This window comes from Aegilops tauschii, chromosome 5, assembly GCF_002575655.3.
Source record: "Aegilops tauschii subsp. strangulata cultivar AL8/78 chromosome 5, Aet v6.0, whole genome shotgun sequence".
In the NCBI taxonomy this organism is placed as follows: domain Eukaryota; kingdom Viridiplantae; phylum Streptophyta; class Magnoliopsida; order Poales; family Poaceae; genus Aegilops; species Aegilops tauschii.
In genome coordinates, this window is record NC_053039.3 from 427055700 (window position 1) to 427082441 (window position 26742).

The 26742-nt window shown below is 43.0% G+C and overlaps 3 protein-coding genes and 2 pseudogenes across 5 annotated transcripts; 4 read left to right on the top strand and 1 right to left on the bottom strand.

Moving 5' to 3' along the window:
* Window positions 1-4744: 4744 nt before the first annotated feature.
* Window positions 4745-6074, top strand: LOC109753693 (germin-like protein 9-3). Its single transcript, XM_020312611.3, has one exon. It carries the CDS (start codon window positions 5348-5350, stop codon window positions 6002-6004), a length of 657 nt encoding a protein of 218 aa, XP_020168200.1. The 5' UTR covers window positions 4745-5347; the 3' UTR covers window positions 6005-6074.
* A 180-nt stretch (window positions 6075-6254) lies between these two features.
* On the bottom strand, window positions 6255-12549 carry LOC109753688 (protein HAPLESS 2). 3 transcript variants are annotated; one of them, XM_020312605.3, is made up of 18 exons: window positions 12260-12549; window positions 12010-12153; window positions 11210-11298; window positions 10855-10894; window positions 10295-10352; window positions 10149-10209; window positions 9721-9799; window positions 9190-9324; window positions 8917-9114; window positions 8704-8784; window positions 8524-8624; window positions 8344-8461; window positions 7951-7983; window positions 7696-7789; window positions 7514-7602; window positions 7121-7239; window positions 6920-7020; window positions 6255-6830 (listed from the first exon to the last, which is right to left on the bottom strand). In XM_020312605.3, exons 1-18 carry the CDS (start codon window positions 12467-12469, stop codon window positions 6415-6417), a joined length of 2166 nt encoding a protein of 721 aa, XP_020168194.1. In that variant the 5' UTR covers window positions 12470-12549; the 3' UTR covers window positions 6255-6414. The 3 variants fall into 3 exon arrangements, with proteins under 3 accessions (XP_020168194.1, XP_073354108.1, XP_073354107.1); XM_073498007.1 differs by lacking the exons at window positions 10855-10894; window positions 11210-11298; window positions 12010-12153; window positions 12260-12549 and having other exon boundaries at window positions 8917-9089; window positions 10156-10209; window positions 10295-10793; XM_073498006.1 differs by lacking the exons at window positions 10855-10894; window positions 11210-11298; window positions 12010-12153; window positions 12260-12549 and having other exon boundaries at window positions 10156-10209; window positions 10295-10792.
* A 2550-nt stretch (window positions 12550-15099) lies between these two features.
* LOC109753697 (acyl transferase 1-like) lies at window positions 15100-17471 on the top strand (annotated as a pseudogene).
* A 3729-nt stretch (window positions 17472-21200) lies between these two features.
* LOC109753681 (acyl transferase 1-like) lies at window positions 21201-23398 on the top strand. The gene is made up of 3 exons (XM_073498659.1): window positions 21201-21650; window positions 21771-21857; window positions 22315-23398. The coding sequence occupies exons 1-3, from the start codon at window positions 21213-21215 to the stop codon at window positions 23233-23235; spliced, it is 1446 nt and encodes a 481-aa protein (XP_073354760.1). The 5' UTR covers window positions 21201-21212; the 3' UTR covers window positions 23236-23398.
* A 2195-nt stretch (window positions 23399-25593) lies between these two features.
* The window catches only part of LOC109753689 (acyl transferase 1-like), a 138563-nt pseudogene continuing 137414 nt past the window's right edge, over window positions 25594-26742 (top strand).

The following is a 26742-nucleotide window of genomic DNA, read 5'->3' on the forward strand; positions in this document are numbered from 1 at the left end:
GCCTCAAGGTGAGCACAACCCACCAGGGCACGGACGGCCCACCTGGCACGCCCTGGTGGGTTGTGCCCTCCTCGTGGCTCTTCTGGCCCTCCCACAAAGCTTCGGGGGTCTTTGTTGTTCCAAAAAAAATCATCAAAAAGTTTCAGCTCATTTGGAGAACTTTCATTTCTGCACAAAAAACAACACCATGGTAGTTCTGCTGAAAACATCGTCAGTTTGGGTTAGTTCCATGCAAATCATACCAAAACCATATAAAATTGTTGTAAACATGGCATGAATACTTCATAAATTATAGATATGTTGGAGACGTATCAGCACACAAGGTGTTCCTCCGGTATTCGGGAGTTGCATAATCTCATAGTCAGAGGAACATGTATAAGTCATGAAGAAAGCAATAGCAATAAAACTTAACGATCATTATGCTAAGCTAACGGATGGGTCTTGTCCATCACATCATTCTCCTAATGATATGATCCCGTTCATCAAATGACAACACATGTCTATGGTTAGGAAACTTAACCATCTTTGATTAACGAGCTAGTCTAGTAGAGGCTTACTAGGGACACGGTGTTTTGTCTATGTATCCACACATGTATCAAGTGTCCGGTTAATACAATTCTAGCATGAATAATAAACATTTATCATGATATAATGAAATATAAAACAAGAAGTTTATTATTGCCTCTAGGGCATATTTCCTTCAACAACTTGGTGAGGTAATTGTACCTTCTCTTGAATTGGAAAGTAGTTCATCACAGAAAACAGTTCCCATGATACCTACACCAATTAGTGAGGAAGCTAATGATAATGATCATGAAACTTTAGATCAAGTTACTACTGAACCTCATAGGTCAACCAGAGTACGTTCCGCACCAGAGTGGTACGGTAATCCTATTCTGGAAGTCATGTTACTAGACCATGACGAACCTACGAACTAATAGGAAGCGATGATGAGCCCAGATTCTGCGAAATGGCTTGAAGCAATGAAATCTAAGATGGGATCCATGTACGAGAACAAAGTGTGGACTTTGGTTGACTTGCCCGATGATCGGCAAGCCATAGAGAATAAATGGATCTTCAAGAAGAAGACTGACACTAATGGTAATGTTACCGTCTACAAAGCTCGACTTGTTGCAAAAGGTTTTCGACAAGTTCAAGGAGTTGACTGCGTTGAGACCTTCTTACCCGTAGCGATGCTTAAGTCTGTCCGAATCATGTTAACAATTGCCGCATTTTATAATTATGAAATATGGCAAATGGACGTCAAAACTGCATTCCTTAATGGATATCTTAAAGAAGAGTTGTATATGATGCAACCAGAAGGTTTTGTCGATCCTAAAGGTGCTAACAAAGTGTGCAAGCTCAATCAATCCATTTATGGACTGGTGCAAGCATCTCGGAGTTGGAATATACACTTTGATAGTGTGATCAAAGCATATGGTTTTATATAGACTTTCGGAGAAGCCTGTATTTACAAGAAAGTGAGTGGGAGCTCTGTAGCACCTCTAATATTATATGTGGATGACATATTGTTGATTGGAAATGATATAGAATTTTTGGATAGCATAAAAGGATACTTGAATAAGAATTTTCCAATGAAAGACCTCGGTGAAGCTGCTTATATATTGGGCACCAAGATCTATAGAGATAGATCAAGACGCTTGATAAGACTTTTGATGAGTTTTTCTTTGAAAGACCTCGGTGAAGCTGCTTACATATTGGGCATCAAGATCTATAGAGATAGATCAAGACGCTTAATTGGACTTTCACAAAGCACATACCTTGACAAAATTTTGAAGAAGTTCAAAATGGACCAGTCAAAGAAAGCGTTCTTGCCTGTGTTACAAGGTGTGAAATTGAGTCAGACTCAATGCCCGACCACTGCAGAAGATAGAGAGAAAGTGAAAGTCATACCCTATGCCTCAGCCATAGGTTCTATCATGTATGCAATGCTGTGTACCAGACCTGATGTGTTGCTTGCTATAAATTTAGCAGGGAGGTACCAAAGTAATCCAGGAGTGGATCACTGGACAACGGTCAAGAACATCCTGAAATACCTGAAAAGGACTAAGGATATGTTTCTCGTTTATGGAGGTGACAAAGAGCTCGTTGTAAATGGTTACATTGCTGCTAGCTTTGACACTGATCCGGATGACTCTAAGTCACAAACTGGATACGTATTTATATTTAATGGTGGAGCTATCAGTTGGTGCAGTTCCAAGCAAATCGTCGTGGCGGGATCTACGTGTGAAGCGGAGTACATAGCTGCTTCGGAAGCAGCAAATGAAGGAGTTCATATCCGATCTAGGTGTAATACCTAGTGCATCGGGTCCAATGAAAATCTTTTGTGACAATACTGGAGCAATAGCCTTAGCAAAGGAATCCAGATTTCACAAGAGAACCAAACACATCAATAGACGCTTGAACTCCATCCATGATCAAGTCAAGGAGGGAGACATAGAGATTTGCAAAATACATACGGATCTGAATGTTGCAGATCCGCTGACTAAACTTCTTCCATGAGCAAAACATGATCAACACCAAGACTCCATGGGTGTCAGAATCATTACAATGTAATCTAGATTATTGACTCTAGTGCATGTGGGAGACTGAAGGAAATATGCCCTAGAGGCAATAATAAAGTTGTTATTTATATTTCCTTATGTCATGATAAATGTTTATTATTCATGCTAGAATTGTATTAACCGGAAACTTGATACATGTGTGAATACATAGACAAAACACAGTGTCCCTAGTATGCCTCTACTAGACTAGCTCGTTAATCAAAGATGGTTAAGTTTCCTGACCATAGACATGTGTTGTCATTTGATGAACGGGAGACCCATCCGTTAGCTTAGCATAATGATCGTTAAATTTTATTGCTATTGCTTTCTTCATGACTTATACATATTCCTTTTACTATGAGATTATGCAACTCCCGAATACCAGAGGAATACCTTGTGTGCTATCAAACGTCACAACGTAACTGGGTGATTATAAAGATGCTCTACAAGTATCTCCGAAGGTGTTTGTTGGGTTGGCATAGATCAAGATTAGGATTTGTCACTCTGAGTATCGGAGAGGTATCTCTGGGCCCTCTCGGTAATGCACATCATGATAAGCCTTGCAAGAAATGTGACTAATGAGTTAGTTGTGGGATGATGCATTATGGAACGAGTAAAGAGACTTGCCGGTAACGAGATTGAACTAGGTATGAAGATACCGACGATCGAATCTCGGGCAAGTAACATACCGATGACAAAGGGAATGACGTATGTTGTCACTAAGGTTTGACCGATAAAGATCTTTGTAGAATATGCGGGAGCCAATATGAGTATCCAGGTTCCGCTATTGGTTATTGACCGAAGAGGTGTCTCGGTCATGTCTACATGGTTCTCGAACCCGTAGGGTCCGCACGCTTAACGTACGATGACGATTTATATTGTTTGAGTTATGTGATTTCATGACCGAATGTTGTTCGGAGTCCCGGATGAGATCACGGACATGACGAGGAGTCTCGAAATAATCGAGAGGTAAATATTGATATATTGGAGGATAGTATTCGGACACCAGAATGGTTCCGGAGTGTTTTGGGAAAATATCGGAGTACCGAGAGGTTACCGGAACCCCCCCCCCCCCCCCCCGGAAAGTTATGGGCCACATGGGCCTTGAGAGGGAGGCACACCAGCCCACAAGGGGCTGGCGTGCCCCCGACTTGGAAGGGGTCTGAATTGGAGTAGGGAAGGGGGCGGCACCCCCCTTTCCTTCTCCTTCTCCCTCTCCTTCCCCCTTTCCCTCTCCTGTAAAAGGAAGGGGGGTCCGAATTGGACTTGGAGTCCTAGTAGGACTCCTCCCCACTTGGGGGTGCGCCTTGGTCGGCCTCCTCCCCTCTCCCTCCTTTATACACATGGGAGGGGGGGGGGCGCCTCTAGACACACAATTGTTCCAAGCCGTGTGCGGCGCCCCCTCCACAGTTTACACCTCCGGTGATATTTTCGTAGTGCTTAGGCGAAGCCCTGCGCGGATAACTTCATCATCACCGTCATCATGCCGTTGTGCTGATGGAACTCATCTACTTCCTCGACGCTCTACTGGATCTAGAATTCGGGGGACGTCATCGAGCTGAACATGTGCAGAACTCGGAGGTGCCGTACGTTCGGTGCTTGATCGGTTGAATCGAGAAGACGTTCGACTACATCAACCGCGTTAATCTAACGCTTCCGCTTTCGGTCTACGAGGGTACGTGGACACACTCTCCCCCTCTCGTTGCTATGCATCTCCTAGGTAGATCTTGGGTGATCGTAGGAACTTTTTGGAAATTGCATGCTACGTTCCCCAATAATATATTGTCTGTTGCGTCTTTGTGCACAAAGTTTTTACTATTGTGGGGGTTAGCAAGCCCCATTCAGGGGGGGAGAGAGAGAATTAGTTTGGAAAGTTAGTAAAATGTTTTGTAGATTCTTTGTAGGTCTAGCATTATTGTTTTTCCCGTATTAGATCGTGCGATTAGTTTGAGTTAATGAACTAATGGTGCATTTCAATCCTTATATAAAGCTATGATTTGCATTTGAATATAAACCTTTTACTACTATAAATTAATACAACATATTTTTAAATACTTTCAACAGTGTGGTATGTATATATATAATAATTGCACAATTAGTATGGTTTCACAATCATTACGTGCAACATGTTGATTAATTGCTGACATATTCAATGATGTCATCATATGCTGTATGGCCTGATTCGGATTGGTTCAATTGGTGACTCGCTGCTAGTTTGGTTTGTTCATACATTACATATTCTAGACTTAAAGAAAAACATTTTTAAGTTATTGTAAATTGCTAGTGCATACATAGGTTAGACTTTTGTGTTTGGACTTTGGACAAATTACATGCATATATTTGTTGTTACATTTTTAAATTTCTCAGATTAATGAAGTTGGGAATGTGGCACACTCACACACCCAAGTTTTTTTTTTTTGAGGGACACACACCAAAGTTTTCATTATAATGGAGACAAAAATAAATTCCGCGATGCATACTGTAGCTAGGTATATCCATATGCTTGGAGACACCAAGAATTGCATAACATCGGCCAGTTAATTCTTCCTCAGATGTGTGTCAAACTGTCAATTAGCGCTAGCTGGACACAGCTTGTTGTTCCACAATGTGCATCCATCGTCCTTGGTTTCTCAAACCCTCCATCACATCACTAGCCCACCTCTTCTGTATAAATTAACACAGCAAGCCGTTCAACATCTTCACCGCATCTCACAACCACAGCCTTAATCAATCTGTTAGCAAAGCTAAACGGTTAGCTTAGCTTGCAGCTACATTCATTTCCAATGGCGTCCATCAACTGCTACTACTCCTTGGTGTTGGTGGTGGTTGCACTGGCCTCGGCGCCGTCGGCCGCCGTGGCCGGCGACCCTGACATCCTCAGCGACTTCATCGTGCCGACTTCCATGATCGGCATGCCACCGATGAACATCACCGGCCACTTCTTCACCTACACCGGCTTCCGCAACATTACCATGCCGATGCCGATGCCAGGGGCGCAGAACTTCACTGTGACCAAGGCCACCATGATGGAATTCCCTGCACTCAATGGGCAAAGCGTGGCCTACGCCATGCTCAAGTTCCCCTCCGAATCCGTGAACCCACCACACACCCACCCCCGCGCCGCCGAGCTGCTGCTCGTCCTTGACGGCGCGCTCTCCGTCGGCTTCGTCGACACGGCCGGCAAGCTGTACACGCAGGACCTGGCCGCCGGCGACATGTTCGTGTTCCCCAAGGGCCTGGTGCACTACCAGTCCAACCCAGGCCAAAGCCCCGCCGTTGCGCTCTCCGCATTTGGCAGCTCCGCGCCCGGCACCGTGTCCGTGCCCGTCACCGTGTTCGGCACCGGCGTCGACGAGGCCGTGCTGGCCAAGTCGTTCAAGACCGACCTTCCCACCGTGCAGAAGCTCAAGGCAGCGCTCACTCCACCTCCCAAGAAGTGATTCATGTGAGATATATGCTCCTGTGTTGCTCCTCTTTTTCATGAGTGTATCAACGCTGCCATTAACTAATAAGGCTATGAGCTAGTCTCAGTGTTGTCAAGTATAGGCAACTCTTCCTACTATGTAATACTATGCTTGTTGTGATGTCTGAGTCGTGATTGTGCTTATGAGATCCATCCGTTGCCTTCCCAAATGCATTGTAAAAGAACTTGACGCACGACTAAAAGCTGTTATGTAGTACTAGTACAACTTAACACACACACACACACATATATATATATATATATATCCATCACAAATGAATACCGTGAATCACACAAGTCGCAACGAGTTCCTAATTTCCTTCAAGCGTCCTGCACACATATATATATCCATCGACCGGCATTGAGCCCATTGATCACAACCATCTTCTACGCCGCCCGAGAGTGGTGGTGGCGGCGCTCGCGCTCACGGTCTGGTGCCCTCTCCCTCTCCCTCTGCGGCGCCTTGCCGTGCCGGTGGTGCTTGTGCCCGGCGTCCCTGTGCTGCACGCCGAGCGCTGCTGCATGCCGGTGCTGCTCGCCGTCGGGCTTGCCGCCGTGCCTGTGGAGGACGTGGTGGTGATGGTGGTGTTGCTGCTGCCCGGCCGCCCCGCTGCTACGCTTCTTGTGCGCGTGCGGGTGCTTGCTGTGGTGGTGATGGTGGTGGGTGTGGGCGTGCGCGTGGTGGCCTCGGCCTCCCCGGTGCTTCGGGTGTGCGGCCTCCGGCGACCTGAACACGTCCTCCCAGCAGTCGTACAGCGGGTCGAACATGCCCTTCTGGTGGAGCAGCCACAGCAGCACCGCGACTGCAACGCCAAAAACACGGAGAAAATGAGCATTGGCGTCGTGAACATGAAGAAAAATAGCCACCTGACGAAACGAAATGCTTACGGACCTGCGGGTAGCGTGGTGAGCAGCAGGCCGAACATGACGAGCCAGCCGATGCATATGTACTGGATGTGGCAACTCAGGTCCAGGAAGCTCGAGCACTTGGTGCTGTTCCACAGGGAGTGAAACAGATAGATGAGCTAAAATGATCAGAAACAGCAAGAGGCACGGCCGGATCCGAATTACTACCGAAAACATTATATATTACCTGCATGATCTGCCGGTGAAGAAATCGATCACGCTGTCCCACGTGTTGCGCCACAAGGTTTCGATGGCTTCGATGAAACCCCTGATGCCACCCTTCTTATGCTGCTTCGGTGGGCCGATCTACATGGGTTTCAAGGGCAGTAAGCAATGTATGTAGCTCAGAGATAGGAACAGCACGACACAATTATTTGTCATTGTAAAAAGGGGATCCGGATCGCGCGAAAAAACAGATCTGTGATATCAAAAGTTTATCAAGGCAAGAGACACACTGACATCAAAGATTGGGATGAAACATTGTAGGCAACTCTAACTATCTCCCTGCGCTTGTTTTAACAGGAAACAAAAGCTAATGAATCCTAACAGGATCACTACAAGGGAACAAACATTTCAGAACCTGTGTTCCATTGTCAAGAACGGTGGCTGTAGTCGAGAACTGGCATTCTGCTCTGTCAAGTTCACTGAAATCTGACGCTTTCAAAATAGCTGCAATCCACCACAAACAAATCCCATGTTAATTCCTAAAACAGGACTTTGGATTTAAGGACAATGATGAGCTGTCTTTGGTTTCTAACTCACCCGAGCAGCGATATTTTGATGCTTGGTCTGATGAGGAACGCAAATAGAATGAGCGGATAACCACTTGGCCAGGTTTGATGATGAAGAATTGCTCCTGCAAATGAAATTGCTCCTGCGGTCAGGTTTCATGAGAAGAAACTGAATGAGCAAATAACCAAAGCAGGGAACTGTGCTGATGAATAATTAACTGAAATGAAGTGTTGCAGCTCGTCAATCAAATAAAAACAGAAAACACCGAGACTGCAATAAATATACCTCCACATAACTGATGCCACTTAAGCAGTCGAACTGTAAAAGGAGTAAGGCAGTCATCAGAGTTCAGGAAAACTGAGGAGGCCAAGTAAATCATCGACTAAATTTTTAATCCAACTGTTTTATAAGAAAAGTAAATGTGAAATATGTTAGTCAAATATATCTCAGTCGAACGATGTGGGTGCGTCCATGTAGGTATGCAGGGAATAGAAAGGATATTCATGCAAAGACAACAAGAATGATGGTTAGGAAATCAGTTCATGCACCTATCATCTTAAGAGAAAAGAAAATTAATGCAATTAATGAACTATCAAAAGGTAGACAATTGTCTAAAAATATATCAAAAGGCATTTGCTTCCTTGCAAAGAAAATTATAATTTCCTTGGCGATGCATACCGTCAAGCTATATGAAGCTTCCAGTTTGCCAATGTTCTTAATTGTGACCTTGGCAGTACCAACTTGGCTTAAGGCTTCAAATGTAGGGACATTAATGTCAATTATTTTCCCTGGACTCCTGAAATTGACAAATCAGTGCAAGGTAAATGCAAAATAAAATTGCGTAATTATTATCAGTACCTCTGGTATACATAATTTATATCATCAGCACTCAGCTCTATCAGCAAATTAGTATTCAGACTTTCTGTGATTCCAATAGAGAATGAATGAGCTCCTGCATTCTGTGATGGGTATATATCAAATGCTTTATCCAATGCTAGCATAAAAACATGACTCAAGAATAAATGGTGGGAATATAACCGGGTGTTGGTTGATCCTATCAAATCTTCCCTGCACAATATACTGGGGCTCTTGGTTTCTGTATATTCGATTCTCGTCAGACTGAAAAAAAATGGTGAAATAAAAACTCAAGACTAAACAGTTACAATATTAGCAGATTGTGCTTCAGAAACAAGAAGCTCGACACTTATCCTTGCAAAAGAAAACCTAATACTTGCTAATGCACAACCTTACCTCCTTGAAATTCCAAAGCTGATTGTACAAGCAGCTCCCAAATGGTGATCCACAGAGGTTAGGCTGGTTTCTGTAAGCTTCATACCCAACACCAATCTTGTTGCACTCAAGACCATCTAATGTAAACCGGACTCTCTCCAACAGCATCCACCTGGAAAACTCATCGCCAAGAACTTGCGGTTGACCGTCACCACCAGCCTTCAATATTTCAGATATAGAAGGAAATTATGAAGTCACGTGAGAGAAATACATGTATCATAATTTGCTGAATACCTTCCGTGGAGTCACAAGATAGAAGTCTTCAAATGTTGGCATACTATTGTGACTAACAAAGTCACCAATGAGATTTACCCTCAGAAAGTTATCTTTAGAAACAACTGTTTTATTCTCTGGACTAACAATAACCTCCTGCAGTGTAATGTCAAATTGTTAAAGGCGTACTGCTGTTACATAAGTGCTTTGCATACTGGAAGTTGAAAACAGCAAACCAGATATAAGAACAGAAAAGTAGTCCTTTGGATGATACTTTGATTTGATAAATAAATAGAATATTCAGAATATTAGTCCTTAAAGGGGTACAAGATCGAACAATAAAAGTGCAGTAAGCCAAGGTTCCCAGACTTGATAGAACTCCAGTTAGCAAAGGCATGTGAAAAATATAATATCATCATCAGGAGGATTGTATTTTGCTTGTGCCTATTCGTGCCAACATACTGTCAGCATGTACATAATCATGGTAATTTCTTCAAGAGTCTGTATTCTATACTAGCCTTACAAGTAACAGAGCAGAATTTTAGTGCCTACCGTTACAGAAGAGCCTTTCTTTACTTGTACTCTGATGCTGTACCCAGTTGACCTTCCCACAATTTCAAAAACATGAAACCTGTTTATAAGCAATGGACATACAGTGATACACAGATTTACTCAAATTTTGACCTGAATAATGATAAAAAACATGGAATGATGTGAACAGCATATAAGTTTGGCATAAGCATATACTCTCCAAGATTCTACTTAAAAATAAATAAATAAACTAGATCACCGTTAATCCCCAAAATGTGAACTGCCTACTTGATGATGTTAGCAAAGGAAAAGAAAGTACTATGACCGTGTCAGACCGAAATAAGAAGTACAAGATATTAGGATATCGTGCCAATTCAAACTCAACAGGTGGAGTTCTTAAGACAATATTTGTAAATATTACAAAGATATCTCACAATTAATGCCCATACCAATCACCTGGAAAACGTACACAGTGAGCCGTATTAGCTTTGCCTTTAATCATTTTATCAACTGCAAGGAAGATGCATGTGAAAGGTGTGACACAATGTTATACTGAAAATGCAGGAATGCTCAAAAAAACAATTTGTTAACTCACAAATTGATCCGCAAGACGAACCAACACGGCGATGAGGCCCACATGGACAGCAAACCGGCTAGTGCAATGCAAAGTGTAGAGGAAACATTAGATTTGCCGTGAAAAAGAGAGGAAACATTAGAATCATGAGATAGTTGATCATAGCTACATGTAAAATACAATAACACAAACTAAACGAGTATATGACATGCAGATGCATTCATTGCACAAGCACGTTGAAAAGAACTTCATATGTGCCTTTATTTTTCTCAAAAAAAATTCAACAAAGGGTGGATTTTATTGGTTCAAAATGGAGCATCAAGAGGATACAAACACTATGAGCACACACCCGGCCTCTGCATAGCTAGGATGCACACAGCCAACACCAACACACAAACACGAAAACACGCCGGCACCTAACAAAGTCATATAAAACCAAAGCTATGCGTAGGCGAGGAAAAAAAAGCCCCAAAGCAATCAGATCCGCGGTTTATTTGGTCAAAAACTGTTTGGTTCAATATTGCTACTACTCAAGACACTGAGATAATAAAATAAGGATGACAAAGGCCAGTCCGTTTCACCTCTGTATGCTCAATTACGTGACCGTTCTGATCCCATATCCTAGCCATATTCATGAAATAGACATCATTAGTTTATACGACATTGAAAATATGTATAAAGAAGGATGCAGAAATCGAGGGAAAGTCTGAAGATATGAATGGCCATGAGAGTAAATGGTATATGCTACACAAATGTATACAGCAAGGGTTATACTATTGTAATAAACTCGCTCCAAGAGTGCTACAGCACAGATTATAGCTGTCTAAAACTGAAAAGGTGGATTTGTGATTATGAAGATCTACCAATTGGAATCCCTCCCAGAAATATTGATGATGACAACCTATCAACTGGATCAAGTTCCAAAGTTTTTTTTACCTTTCACAAACTCCAACAACATCAGCACCAGCATCTGACTCACATTTATGTGTCCTGGTAAACATTTCCTCTGGTTTATAAGCAACATCCTGACGAAACGAGCACAGATAATAAATCAGGTCTGAATTCACATGATTTGTTAGAGAGTATAGGGTTAATGGTAGGTAACAGTTAATATCAGCGATATGACTAACTTTTCAGTGCAACAAGCTGCATATAAAAACAATCAGACAATAAATTGCTAAAAACATTGTCAGATGCAAATGGGGTTACTATAACAAATGAGGAGATGCAGAACACGTAGGCATAAACGGTCCCACTCTAGCAATATCAGAACATACTGAATGGCAATCCAATATTTCGATAGCCCTGAAACATTTTGGAAACCCGCTTCATCGACTCCCTGTTTATCCATGACAAACAGAGAAATATCCCTATGATGTGCCCATTCCAAAACCTAGAACACGACATTTCAGCAACGCTACGCTACGATAGGGTCGCAAAGTGATGGGAACGGACAGCAACAGGGACTGCCAAGAGCCTGAAAATAGCATGCTATTCCAGCTCAAGTAGTACACCTAAATTTCTCCTGAAGGAGTGAAGGATAGCAATTAACAGTTTAACACAGCCCACCAAAACACAACAAAATAGTAGAAGTACCATAGGAGCCAGCATTGTATGATGGCTGGAGGCTGTTTGGCTCTAAGTCTTAAAGTGGAAAGTGGCATCCTGCTAGCTATTCATCAGAAAAACCAGACTCCGGTCTGTTGGTCAGGGGGGCACAGGGAGAGGGGCTTTACCCTCATGTAGTTGATGGCATAGAGCGCGTAGACGGCGGACTTGTTGATGGTGATGACGGGGGGATCCCGCACCGTCTGCATCGCCTGCGCATCGTTCTCCTCGACCTCCACCACCTGCGCCACCAGCGACGACTCGCCGCCGCTCTGAATCGAGCCCCCGAACACACACACCGTCAGTAAAAAAAAAAACCGCACGACTCCGCGGCAGGGAATTGATCGGGGCTCGAGAGGAGGAGGAGGATAGGCTTACGGAGCCGCTGGGTACGGCGAGGTTGAGGACGAGCTTGCGGTCGCAGGAGAGGGCGCCGCCGGCCCCCGAGTCCAGGGCGCAGCGCTCCAGGCGGGACTTGGAGAGGATCTCCACCCCGACGGCGGGCCCGACCAGGGCGGCCGCGGCGAGGAGGAGGAACACGGCGTGGTTAGCGGGCCGGGAAGGAGGGGGGCGGCGTGGAGGAGCCATCGGCGGTTGCCGTCGCGGTGGCGAAGGGCGAGTGGAGCGGGGCGGGGATGAGTCGCAGCAACTGGCGGGCGGAACCGCAGGCGCGCGCCTCCGCTTCGAAATGGAGGGCGAAAACGTAACCGCTTGCGCGTCATGGGCCCCGAGGCTCTTGGGCTTGCAGTTGTCTCCGGCCCTCCTGGACCCCGGTTCCTCACTAGTATTTTTCTTTACCCTGATATCCACCATGGTAAGGGACTTGGACCGAACGCTCTCCTCATCATACATTATGTCACGTCATTGTATGCATGCACAAGTGACAAAACTGATGATGTCAACGGAAATCTTTTGGGTCAGTTTTTAAAATGTTTTATCTCTTAAATGAAAAATCTGATTGTAAACCATTTTCATATTAAACAACATCTTCAAAACTAGATCTCATATCAATATGTTCCGATGGCTTTTTTGGGTTAAAATTGCCATGTCTATTGCACATAAATAACCATGATGTTTACGTTGAAGTTGTCATGATATGTTTCAACTACTTTTTCTTCTACGTTTAAAGTAAATTTTGACATTTTATAAAAAAGAATTAAGAAACTAAATCCATGACATAATTTTGACATGGTTCACAATTAAAAATAAATCCGCCGTCAATTGCTTTAAAAATGCATGGTCAACGACTCAAATTTGCCATGAACCACAAACTAAAATTGCCATGATGGATTACTTAAATTTTTCATGATACATGCACTAAAATATTTCATGGTTCATACAGAAAATAATTTTCATGGTCAAAATACTAAAATTGCCATGATCTACAAACTAAATTTGTCATGACGAATTACAAAAAAATTACCATGATCCATGAATTAAATTTGCCATGGTTAATTACTAAAAGTTGACATGGTCAATTAATACAATTTACTGTGAAATACAATGGTAACTTTAAATCTAGAAAAAAAAGATGAAACATATCATGGCAATTTTAGTATAAACACTATGGCAACTTCAGTGTAACATCATGGCAACTTTTGGCCTAAAAAAATGTCGCCAAAACATATCGATATGGGATCTAGTTTTGAAGATCTTGTCGAGACAAATTTAATGATGACAACTGATTTTTAATCAAATTTTTTATTTAAGAGATAAAATATTTTTAAGTCCGAAAAATCAAAAAGATTCCACTGATGTTATCTGATGTGGTAAAATGGATGGTAATGGGGACGTTTCGACCATGTTGCTCCGTGCCACACGTGTGACACTTATCATTTTGGTTTTTTAGTTTATTTTTTGAGTTGGGTTCCCCACTAGAGACTATACAGTTGCTCAAAAAAACTAGAGACTCTACATTTAACACCTAAAAACACTGAACTCCACATTTTTCTCAAAAACAAGAAACTCTAGATTGCCTAAATAAAAAAAACTAGTTCTCTACACGTTGCCATAGGCCATCTCCCCGTCTCCAATGCAAAAATTACATCGAACAAAGAAAACAATACATCATCTCCAAAAAAGCGTCATTACTATACTAAGGATCGTTTAGACAATTTTACAAAACAATAAAAAGCAAGTTCCTAGGGGATTCTCCCCCTAAATAAAGGTTTTTCGGGATTTCCGGTATGTCCCCCTAAATAATGGTGCTCTATTATAGGGTTGATGTTGGAGCAGAAAAAAATTCAATGCCCTAAAACCAATTGTTTGATGCCCTATTATAGGAGCAATGGTGCTCTATTATAGGGCTGTTGTTGGGAAAAAAATCAATGCCCTAAAACCAATTGTTTGATGCTCTATTATAGGAGCAATGGTGCTCTATTATAGGGTTGTCATTGGAATAGAAAAATTCAATGCTCTACAACTAATTGTGTGATGCCCTATTATAGGGTTGCTGTTAGAGCATCTAAACTTTGCCTTTTTTTGGACCTAGCAACACGACGATTCTTAAATGGCACTTTGTTTCGTGGTTCTCTCCTTGCGAGGCGATTCCCATGGCCATAGTGACGGTGATGAGTAGTGATCTTCCGTCGAAATCCAAGCCGACTTAATTACCATATGTCGTCCCAGCCCCTTGTCCACGACTATTTAACATGCTAGATTTGGTGCGGTTATCATGGCATTATTTATCTCCATATGTAACCTATCGTGGAGAAGTCGAAGTCACCGGCCTGCGAGAGTGCGAGAGGCGGCGACGATGACGTTTTGGGCGGCATCAATATGTGTGCCTTCTAGCGCCACCGTGTGCCTGAGTCCTGACAGCGATTTTCGCCCCGTTGTACTCAAATTAACGGGGCAAAATCTATTTCTTACACAAATGGATCAAATAAACTCGACAAAGATGCATGATACTTATTTATATTACACAAATATGGGCTGCCTATTTTTCCATATATAGCGATCTAAACGCTTTTATATTAACTTACGGAGGGAGTATATGGTAATCGAAATGCTACTTTTTTTTTAAGGATGAAATGCTACTTCGATGTATGCATGGTGGTATGGGCATTTTGGCGTGTGGTACCCGTGGGCAGCAGCTACCTACCGCGCGCTGCTAGCTGACGACGGACGACTCAAAGTCGCGTAAGAATATGCGCGGCCGGCACGAACTGAAACTGATTCTCGAGCGGCGGGCGGGCGGGCTCACTTCACTTGTTCAAAGAGCTACAAACACTTGACAGCTTCAACGTTGTACGCCGAGTTGGTTTTTGGCATCATGCCTTTGCCGTCCTAGCTTGAACCGGTCACCATGACCATCGCCATGCATGTACTCGATCTACTCACCAGCTGGTGCCTATATATGTGTGCTCGATACGCATGTCATGGCAAACCACACTGCTTCCACACCTTCCCAGCGCAACGCTCTCTCTAACACACGTACACGCACCTTCCCCAAACCCAGTTCCGCCGCCATGGTGACGTTCACGGCACGCCGGAGCGAGCCCGAGCTGGTGCGCCCGGCGCGGCCGACGCCCGTCGAGACCAAGGCCCTCTCCGACCTCGACGACCAGTGGTCGCTGCGCTTCTACGAGTCCATCGTCGGCTTCTTCCGCAGCCCGCCCGGCGAAAGCGTCAAGCCGGGCAAAGTGGCCAAGGGCATCAAGGCCGCCGTGGCGGCGGCTCTGGTGTACTACTACCCCATGGCTGGGCGTCTGCGGAAGCTCCCCGAGGGAAACAAGCTGGTGGTGGACTGCACGGGGGAAGGGGTGATGTTCGTGGAGGCCAGCGCAGACGTGCGGCTGGAGGACCTCGGCCAGCCGTTGGTGCCGCCGTACCCGTGCGTCGAGGAGTTCCTGGGAGACGCCGGTGACACCAGGGATGTGCTTGCCAAACCTCTGCTTTTCCTGCAGGTACGTAGCTAGCGTTTCTTAACTGTATCTGTTTCGTTTTCACTTGTGTTCTTTCTCTAGTTTATTTATGAGAATTATTACGGGCGTTAATATGCGAGCAGTATTAGTTTGAGGTTTTGGATGCATTATTATTTGCTGGGTAAAACTATAGGCAAATTTTGCCAGGTATTTGTTTTTGTATTTTCTTGTTGTGTACCAGCAGCATGTTACAATCATATTCACTTCAATTACAAGGTGTTGTCAAGTAAAATGAATAAATTATTTATTCATCAACACTATGACTTAGTGTAAAAAAACTTTGTCCAAATTATTTTTGTCTTGACACTCGCATCAAAATACAAATGAAAGCACATATGTATACTCCTATGTTACCATTTTAATTATAAAAATGAGTATATAAATATGAAGATGGGTGACTTTAGTGGCCATCTTAATTATTTTCCTACCAAAGCATGTTACCATTCATGATCTAACCCTATGCGTTGTATTTTGCAGGTGACACAACTCAAGTGTGGAGGATTTGTTATTGGGCTTCACATGTGCCATTGCATTGCTGATGGTTTTGGTATCCTCCAATTTATCAAATCCATAGCCGATTTTGCATGTGGTGAACTCATCCCAACCACTTTGCCCGTATGGAAACGAGATACCTTCACAGCACGTATGCCACCCTCTATCACGCATGTCTACCCAGCATATAAAACATTTATTCAGGGGTTGGACTGCACGGGAGATGATGTGATGCTATCAACTCCGCCGCAAAGCATGGAAGTGCAATATTTATTTTTTGGACCGAAAGAAGTAGCAATTTTAAGGAGCCACCTCCCAGAACACCTTTCCAAATCCACCACAACTTTTGAGTTGCTTACGACTGTTATGTGGCGGTGTCGCACATTGGCACTTGGTTATGGATCTAGTCAGAAAGTGCGTATCATGTTTACTTTAAATACACGTGGGAGAAGCATTAATGGTGAAAGCGTTGTCCCACGTGGTTACTATGGAAATGCACATTTTTCTCCCATGGTCGAGATCACCGTCAATGAGCTTGTTACAAAGCCCTTTGAACAAGTACTTGAGCTGATACACAAAGTCAAGTTAGGCACCACAAAGGATTGCATGAAGTCAATGGTTGATTTGATGGCATTATGGCGAGATCGTTCACCTTTCGGTATGGACAGAACATATGAAGTTAGTGATACAAAGTGGGTTGGAGGCAATGCATTGAAATTTCGGAAGGCCGAGCTAGTTGCTGCTGGCACACCACATGCTGGTGACTTCACGTCAAAGTTGATTAGCTATCATACCAAGTGCAAGAATAAAGACGGTGAGGACTCAACCGTGGTATCAATCTTATTACCTAAACCTGCAATGGTGAAGTTCACAGAAGAGATGGCGATTTGGTTGAAGAAGTAGAAAAGGCCGAACACAATAAGTCAGACATTGTTATATTTATGTGAGGTTTTACTTTTAGGGTCACCTAGTCTCTTGCTCCAAACATCCAGCAAAGTTGGTTGTGTGTTGCCATTAAATAATTAGTAAAATAGGCAACATCCAACTCGGTGATTTTATTTATCTATATTGTCTCAATGGTTGTATTGTGAATTATGATTTTCTTATTTTTGTTAACAATTATACATAATAGTATTTATCTTCATTAAATATATTACAGTTGGCAAGTATTATGTCTGTTGGCCATAATTTTAATGTATCATGTGAAATGATTTATTTACATTAAAGGCGCATGGGGCCTAGCAATTTCATTAAAACATGGAAAAACATAGAAAACAATCTAGTATATGTACAAGTCACTTGGATGTCAAAACAAAAGAAAGAAAAACAAGAAGTTCCATTGCCACCAATAGTGCTGGTCTATATTGTCTATATCTATATTGCCACCAATAGGAAAATAGGCAACATCCAACTCGGTGATGCTCTTTATCTATATTGTCTCAATGGTTGTATTGTGAATTATGATTTTCTTATTTTTGTTAACGATTATACGTAATATATAGTATTTATCTTCATTACATATATTACAGTTTGCAAGTACAAATTTTGTCTTTTGGCCATAATTTTCATGTAGCATGGCCTGGCAATTTCAGTAAAACATAAAAAATTGAAATAAAAAAAACTAGTATATGTACAAGTCACTCTTGGATGTTAAAATAAAAAAGGAAAACTATAAGTTCCATTGCCACCAGTAGTGCTAGGTCTTGTCCTATAAGCGACATGTAGCACCTTCAAGTCTTTCTTAAAAAAAATGACTGGTATGCTCAAGTCGAACATTCAAAAGGACAGTGAGAAGCAGCTCACCAAATTTTGCATGTTGTATGTTTTTCCTTCTCCTCCCACGAATCATCGAGATATCAATTATAAGCAGGGAAGCTCGTGTTGATTGCTTAGTAGAAGCATGCAATTTTTGTTCTTGAGAAATTTAGAAGGAGCCTTTTTTATGTAAATTTAGAAGGAGACAATCCTCTAGAAGTTTTTGGAAAAATGGTATTCACTAGCAAAATGTTTGTCAGTCTCGAACTCCCCATTACAAAAGCAGGAAGCTTTATTATAATTCCGACCCTGAATTGCAAATCCATCGACCGTAAAGGCTTCCTAGCTAGTGGAGACGAGGTCGTTTAGAGAGTTGAACTTTGGTCTCGCCGAAACCCTCCCCAGACTCAGCTGGTTTGTTATTGCGAAGTCGAAGCTGCAGTAGCGGGGCCTGGTGGCGTACGATGATGAGCAGCGGGTGGTGTGGTTTGTTCAGTCATCTTCTACAGCGTCAGCCATGCCTAGTTCTCCTCTACAGTTCTTCGCCTGAGTCGGAACTGCGCTGTCTGTTCTCAGGTGACTGAGTCCTGGCACGGATCTTCATATAGTTTCACTCGGCCTCTGGAGTGTCGGTTGAGTCAACGATCGCCAACCCCGAAGTCGGAGTCATTTGCTCAGGGTTTAGGGATGACGATGATGCCTCTAGGGGAGAAATGGTGACAATGACGCATGCACGCTGTCTCGACGAGACCCTCTTTGGTGTGGTGTGAGTGTGGTACCTTATGTGTGTCGCTCATCGGTTGTGATGATTTTTTGTTCGGTTTTCTATAATTAACTGGGAAATCTGGTTTTCCCTCGGTTTTCTCTAATTGACCGAGCAACTCTTTTCTTCTCAATGAATGCAGGAATCATGCCATGTCAAAAATAAATAAAAAGATAGCAGAACAATGTGGAACTACCGGAACTAGGGCTGATAAGCATATCCCATGGAATATTCACCGTTTGCCATCAAGTGTGTCTCCTTCTCCTCCAAGAAAGAAAGTTAGGGTTAGTGCCTCTCACCGGCGCCGGCAGAAGTCCGCCTTGTCTTCGGTGGCCCTAGGGCCATGGAGGCGCGGTGGATCCTGGCAAGGGCCGGCGGGAGGGCTCCGTTTTTAGTTATTTTTTTCAATCTTGTTAGGGTTTGTTTTCTGCTCAGGAAGGCGAGAAGGCGGCGACTCTCTGAAGATGGAATAAAGGTCTCCCCGCCTAGCTCCCGTTCCGGCGGTGCATCCAGCATCGTTGGTGGGTGTGTGGAGGTGTGTCTCCGGCAGATCTATCTTTGATGGATTTGCTCAGATCTCGTCGTTGTTCGTCTATGTTCGTGTGTCTTCGATTTGGATCCTTCCGATTTACGTTATTCTTCATCGGCGGCGATTGCTGTTTTGGGGTGCTGGTCCTATGGGGTCTTAGTACGACGACTTCCCAACTGTCTACTACAACAAGTTGTGCCCGACTCCGGGATGGAAGTGCGATGACGGCGGGTGGCTTCGACTCGCTTACTGCCATGATTGAAGATGAATAGATTAGAAGTTTTCCTGAAAAAAAAGTGCCGGGAAATTGGATATGGAATACGAAGCTATTTTCTTTTTCTGAGTAACAACTATTTTGTTTTTCTATTTTGAAACAACATCACGATGGTAATCGATAGCAGAGTGTGGGCTGGGATTTGCCCCATGCTCCCAACAAGGCCGCACTTGACGTTTGGGCCCTCTATTTCAAACCCCCTGTCTTTCTGTTCAGTTTTTCTCTCTTGCATTGCCGAGTGCACATTTCCTTGTGTAATATATGTGTTTTTCAGCGGACGATATTTGATGAACATGGTTCCACGCGCACCCATTATGAATAGAAAATTTCAAAAATATACTAGAAAAAAATCCAAAAATCTGAATATTTTGTCTAACATACATAGTCAACCAATATACTCGCGTATGAAGTTTCACGAAGAAATGTCATTCGTTGTATTCTGGGCAAAATTTCAAATCGAAGCTATATTTAAAACACTATTTGATGAATAGTTTGGTCTCAATTGTATTTTCTTCACTAAGAATAGCACGGATGTCAATACTTCATGAAACTTCACACGTGAGTAGAATGTTCGACCAGGTTTGATACCCCAAAATTTTAAAATTTTCCTTGTATTTTTTTGCAAATTTACTATTCACGTAGGTGCACATGCAACCATGTTTACCTTTGTATTTTTGTTTTGCAGCCAATTAATTGTGCATGGACACAATGCCCTAGTAATCGACCCTCGATGTCGCGCGCGGGGGGGGGGGGGGGGGGGGGGGGGGTTGTCCATTTGCGTCAGGAGAGCTTATTAATACTAATGATTTTTATGACATATACATACATATAACTCAGATTTTTTTTTAGCTGGACCAAACCGGCGGTCACCGCACAAGCTACATCATTCGGGAGCTCCGACACCCCGACAGCATACATATAACTCAGATTTTGTTGGTCAGGTTAATGCCAAATTTACACTAAAAAAGGAGGCGGCCTTGTATACCTAAACATATGGTTCCCGCAAAAAAACTACCGAAACATATGGAGTAGTTTCTATCAACTTTGTTGGACGGCCAGTCTGAGTAATTTGCACTGATCAACATTACCAACAAGATTAATTACTCTTATTTAGTTTGATTTGCTGAGCCGAAACAAGATCGCCTATGTCAACATCACCGGGCGAGCGATGGGAAGACCCCGGAGTGGCCGGCGATGAACGGAGCAAAGTTGGCGGGCTGTCGTGTACGCAGGCATCGCCGCACCGGCACGACTTGATTCTCGAGAGCCCCGTACGAGAATCCAATCAAGTCAAACAACTTCACCTGCAGGTCGGCCGGCGCGACTTGATGATTCCCGTTCGTTCAAAGAGTTACGGCGCTTCAACTCTGTACGCCCCGATCTACTCTTTCTTATCCTGCCATCCTTGAACCAGTCGCCGTCGCCGTCGCCATCGCCATCGCCATGACTTCACCACTTCATCACCAGGCAGGTGAATGTGGCTATATATGCATGTACCTCCATCGCTCATGTCAAACAGCAGCAGCGAGTCGCCTTCCAGCCTTGCTGCCTCTCAAGTGCTAGCTACTCTCCCTCACACACTCAGCCGTGCCATGGTGACCTTCACGGCGCGCCGGAGGGAGCCCGAGCTGGTGCGCCCGGCGCGGCCGACGCCCGTCGAAACCAAGGCCCTCTCCGATCTCGACGACCAGTGGTCGCTGCGGTTCTACGAGTCCATCGTCGGCTTCTTCCGCAGCCCGCCGGGCGAAAGCACCACGCCGGGCAAAGTGGCCAAGGGCATCAAGGCGGCCGTGGCGGGGGCTCTCGTGTACTACTACCCCATGGCCGGACGCCTGAGGAAGCTCCCCGACGGCAACAAGCTGGTGGTGGACTGCACGGGGGAAGGGGTGATGTTTGTGGAGGCCACCGCGGACGTGCGGCTGGAGGACCTGGGCCAGCCGCTGGTGCCTCCGTACCCGTGTGTCGAGGAGTTCTTGGGCGACGCCGGCAACACGAGAGATGTCATTGGCAAGCCTCTGCTCTTCCTGCAGGTAGCCAATCTTTCTTAACTGTACTTCGTTTCTTGATTTTTCCAGTTTTTTCTATAGCTTATGGGCGGTAATATATTGATTTGCTATAAACTTATTATTAATATGATGTTGTGGGTCTAGCTGTCTAGGGAAAAGGGAGAGAAAGTGAAAAGGTTGCTAGGAAATTCAGACTATGGGTCTTTTTCATCGGGTAAAAGTTTCAAGAAAGTGAAATGGTTGCTAGGAAATTCCAACTTAACATGGAGGAGAAGGTCCCTAGTTTATGTAAACTTTTATCATTTTCAAATTACTAAGTAATTATTTTATCTTTATGTTATTTTAGCTATTTAGTGTTGTAACTAAACCTAGCTAATGATTGTACATATAATTTGATGGTGGTTTGCAAACAGTACTGATTTTTTTTTGAAGAAATGTGCTAGAGTTCATCATCAACTAAGATAGATTTAATATTTATATTGTTTACTGACGTGAAACATATTCAAAACAATTTAGATCAGCACCCGTACAAATAAAAAGTGTAGTAATATAGAAAATGGGGATATGGCTAGTATGTGATCACCTTAATGATTAACTCTATTACTACAAAAATTTCTAATTATACATTTTATTGGGATATCATGCCACCATTCATGACTTAACCATATATATGTCATTTGTTTTGCAGGTGACACAACTCAAATGTGGAGGATTTGTCATTGGGCTTCACATGTGTCATTGCATTGCTGATGGTTTTGGCATCCTCCAATTTATAAAATTTATAGCTGATCTTGCATGTGGTGAACTTATCCCAACCACCTTGCCAGTGTGGAAAAGAGATATTTTCACAGCACGTATCCCACCCTCCGTCTCACACGTCTACTCGGCTTATAAACCATTTCTTCTTGGGTTAGATTGCAGAGGAAATGATGTGATGCTATCAACTCCACCAGAAACTATGGAAGTGCAATATTTATTCTTTGGACCAAAAGAGATAGAGATTTTAAAAAGCCATGTCCCAGGACATCTATCCAAATCTACAACAACATTCGAATTGATTACTGCCGTCATGTGGCGATGTCGCACGTTGGCATTGGGTTATGAATCTAATCAGAAAGTACGTGTCATGTTTACTTTAAATGCACGTGGCAGAAGTATTAATGGGGAAAGTGTTGCCGTCCCACATGGTTACTATGGAAATGCACATCTCTCTCCCGTGGTTGAGGTCACAGTTGATGAGTTGTCTACAAAGCCGTTGGCTCATATACTTGAGCTAATGCGGAAAGTCAAGATGGACACCACGAAGGCTTGTGTGAAGTCAATGGTGGATTTGATGGCTTTATGGAGAGAGTGGTCACCATTCTGCATGGACAGAACATACGAGGTTAGTGATACAAAGTGGGTTGGAGGCAATACCCTACAGTTTGGGAAAGCTGAGTTGGTTGCAGCCGGTACGCCACATGCAGGAGATTTCACTTCAAAGTTGATAAGCTATCATACAAAGTGCAAGAATCAAGACGGTGAAGACTCAACAGTGGTATCAATCTTATTGCCAAAATTGGCAATGGAGAAGTTTACAAAGGAGATGGCAATTTGGTTGAAGAAATAAAATGGATATGTATAAAATGTAATTAGTCCATTTTACTTTCTAATTTTATCATGATTTTGTATTAAGGTTGAAAAACATCGACCAAAGTAGGTCGTGTACTACCATTAAACTACATAGGAAACTAGACATGATACCACTTGTTGTATCAATGATGTATTGTCCTAATGCTTATATTGTCACTTATGATATTTTCATGTTTGTCTAAGAAAATATAACTATAACATTTACCTTTGGTACATTATTTCTTTAGACTCATAAGAGATGATTGAAAAGATATTTTTCTCTATTTTGAGACCGCAAAACTGGTGAGGTGATGCATGATTTGTTACGACAGGGTTAAGAGTTGAGTTTTGACTTGCCTGGGTCATGCTTTGTACTGAATTCTTGGTTCAATATATGCACTTCATGGCAGCTCAAATCCATTGGTTCTTAAAGATCAGAAAAATGACTGATCAAAAAACACTATACCACTAGCTTCTATAAGAAAAATAACAGATAATGAATGTGAATAAGTTAGCCTCGATCACCATATCAAATGAATGATGAATCATTGTACATAACATGTGGGATAATATGCACTTTGCGACATATTTTAACGAATTTAGTAAATGAAATAGCTAGTTTCACTAAAATATTTAGCTTGAACATGAATATGAGTGTGTTTTCACACATTATCCATAATTATAGCTAGCTAAAAGACGTATCATGGACTTATATTGCCCAAAAATACATGCCACATCAGCCTAAAAGATGACCAATATGACATGTTCCTTCGAATAGTTAAATTACACAAAACCAATTATTATTTATTATATTACTATATACATGGTAAAATGTGGAAGTTATGGTGTGTTTGTAAAGCCTGATTTTTTTTTGAATGGTAAAGCCCGAAGTTAGATGCAAAATGGGTTCGATAATCCTTGGTCTTCAAAATAGACTGCTTGACCTTATCCAGATCAGCCCATGACACATGCCAAACTGATCCTTCAAGTATGCAAAAACAAAATGTACCAGAGTTGAGTATAAACTTGCACAACATGCAAAACTTTTCAAACACCGTGGTATGAGCCGCATTGACATTTTGCTTTCGCTAGTTTGCGTCGAGCAATTGATCGCCCATGATTGTACCTCCACTATATTTAATAAGTTCCCTTTTGCTAGAAAAATAACCTGTTAAAATCCCTCTTTATTCTGCAATTTGCTGTTAACGCAGCATCCACAGTAAGACGTCACCTAGAAAAGAATGATCATTGGGTTATATCGAAAATCAATTAAGTCCATTAGATCTTGGAAGTCGGGTTTATGAACAGCCATGTCCTTTATTAGAAAGACACATCCCATAGTGGAAAAAAATGTCTGTTTATGGAAAGGCAGTTCCCTTGGTAAAAAGATGTCTATTTGCTGAAAAAGACATCCCTTTGTGAAAATACACACCCCTTGATGAAATGATGTCTCTTCTTGAAAAGATATATTAGTAAAGAACAAAAAAGGAAGCACAAATTGCTAGATTAACATGTTACAAAATTCGGTTAGTAAAAGATGTGACCACTGAAATTTCCTAATTGTGCTAGAAAAGTAATGTACCAAGACTTAACATTTCAATTTGTTTATGCACTTCAACAACATTTAAACTTTGTAAATTTATGTTTAGAAAATGCAAAAATATTATATAAATATTTTAAATAAACTCAATAAGAAATAATAAATACCGAGAGCAAAACGTGGGCTTTACACTAGTGTATACTGAAAAACAAATCATACTAAAAATCAAATTGATCAGAGAATTTGGTAAGCAATAAATTTACTCTTAAATTCTTCGGTAATAAGTTCAAATCATAAATCATACGAAAATGATGATCATTTATATTTGGTAAAAAGAAAATACTTTTTTGGGGTAAGTCCAAACCAAATTGCTTTGATCCACAACATCACACACCGGATAAAGTACGAACGACTGGGGCCGCATCGGGCGGTGGACTCCGGGTCATCATCGGCTAGCCAGCGGAGTGGAGAGTGGAGACCGAGCGTGCTGCTAGGTGACGACGGACGGATCAAAGTTGACGGGTGGTGGCGCCGAGCCGGCAAGACCTGATTCCCGCGAGGCGAGCGCTCACTCGTTCAAAGAATTACGGCACTAGTACTACTTCACCTCTGTGCACCGGCCGGGATAGAACAAATACACGTGCTCTTCTTCGTCCTGCATCTGCATGCATGCATGCCATCCTTGAAGCAGTCGCCATCACCTGCTTATATGTAGTATACGTCCAAAGCTCATGCCAAGCAAACCACTGCAAAGGGTCACATAATAATCTTAGCATCCATCGCACGTTTCTTTCACATACTGATAGTTGAGCTGCCATGGTGACCTTCACGGCGCGCTGGAGCGAGCCCGAGCTGGTGTACCCGGCACGGCCGACGCCGCGTGAGACCAAGGCCCTCTCCGACCTCGACGACCAGTGGTCGCTCCGGTTCTACGAGTCCATCGTCGGCTTCTTCCGCAGCCCGCCGGGAGAGAGCACCAAGCCGGCCGGGCAGAGTGGCCAAGGGCATCAAGGCCGCCGTGGCGGGGGCTCTGGTCTACTACTACCCCATGGCCGGGCGCCTGAGGAAGCTCCCCGGAGGAAACAAGCTCGAGGTGGGCTGCACGGGGGAAGGGGTGATGTTCGTGGCGGCGGTGGCCGACGTGCGGCTGGAGGACCTCGGCCAGCCGCTGGTGCCGCCATACCCGTGCGTGGAGGAGTTCCTGGGAGATGCCGGTGACACCAGAGATGTCATTGGCAAGCCTCTGCTCTTCCTGCAGGTGGCTAATGTCTCCTAACTATACAGTCTCCATGTTTCATTTTGACTTGCATTTGTGAAATACCTTATGGGCGCTCTTTTTATCGTTTATCAACTCGTTGCATATTCATTTGTACTATGATGCTTGAGTACCTTAATTAATTATTACTCCCTCCATTTTTATAACAAAGTCATTTTTATAACAAATTCACAAACTCAAATTACAGATACCAAGATAAAATTTAATGCATACTTGACAAGCCAACTTTTTCTTTATGTTTACCGGGATCATTAATACTCCCTCCGTCTAGGTGTGTAAGTCATCTTACGAAAATAAAATAATCCCAAAACACTTAGGCGCGGTGCATTAACTTCTACCTCGTTTCTTGTTTCTTGACATATCAACCAATAAAAGATGAGAGATGCGCATGCTTTTAATGACTTGAGAATACCAAACACGACATGCAGTGGTTAGTTCATTGCATGCAATGCTATTAATTAGCAAATAAACATTAAGTTCTCTCGTTTTTCCCTCCTCCTTGGTCACGGTGCACAACCTAAGATGACTTACTCACGTAGACGGAGGGAGTACGCAACATGCATGAAGAAAACTGAGTGAAGGAAGTAGCTACTGTCATTATGATTGCATACATGCAAGTATTAAATAGGTTACTAGTATGAGGAAATATCATTAATTCTTTCCTCGATTACTCTTGGTGGCCTTGTATT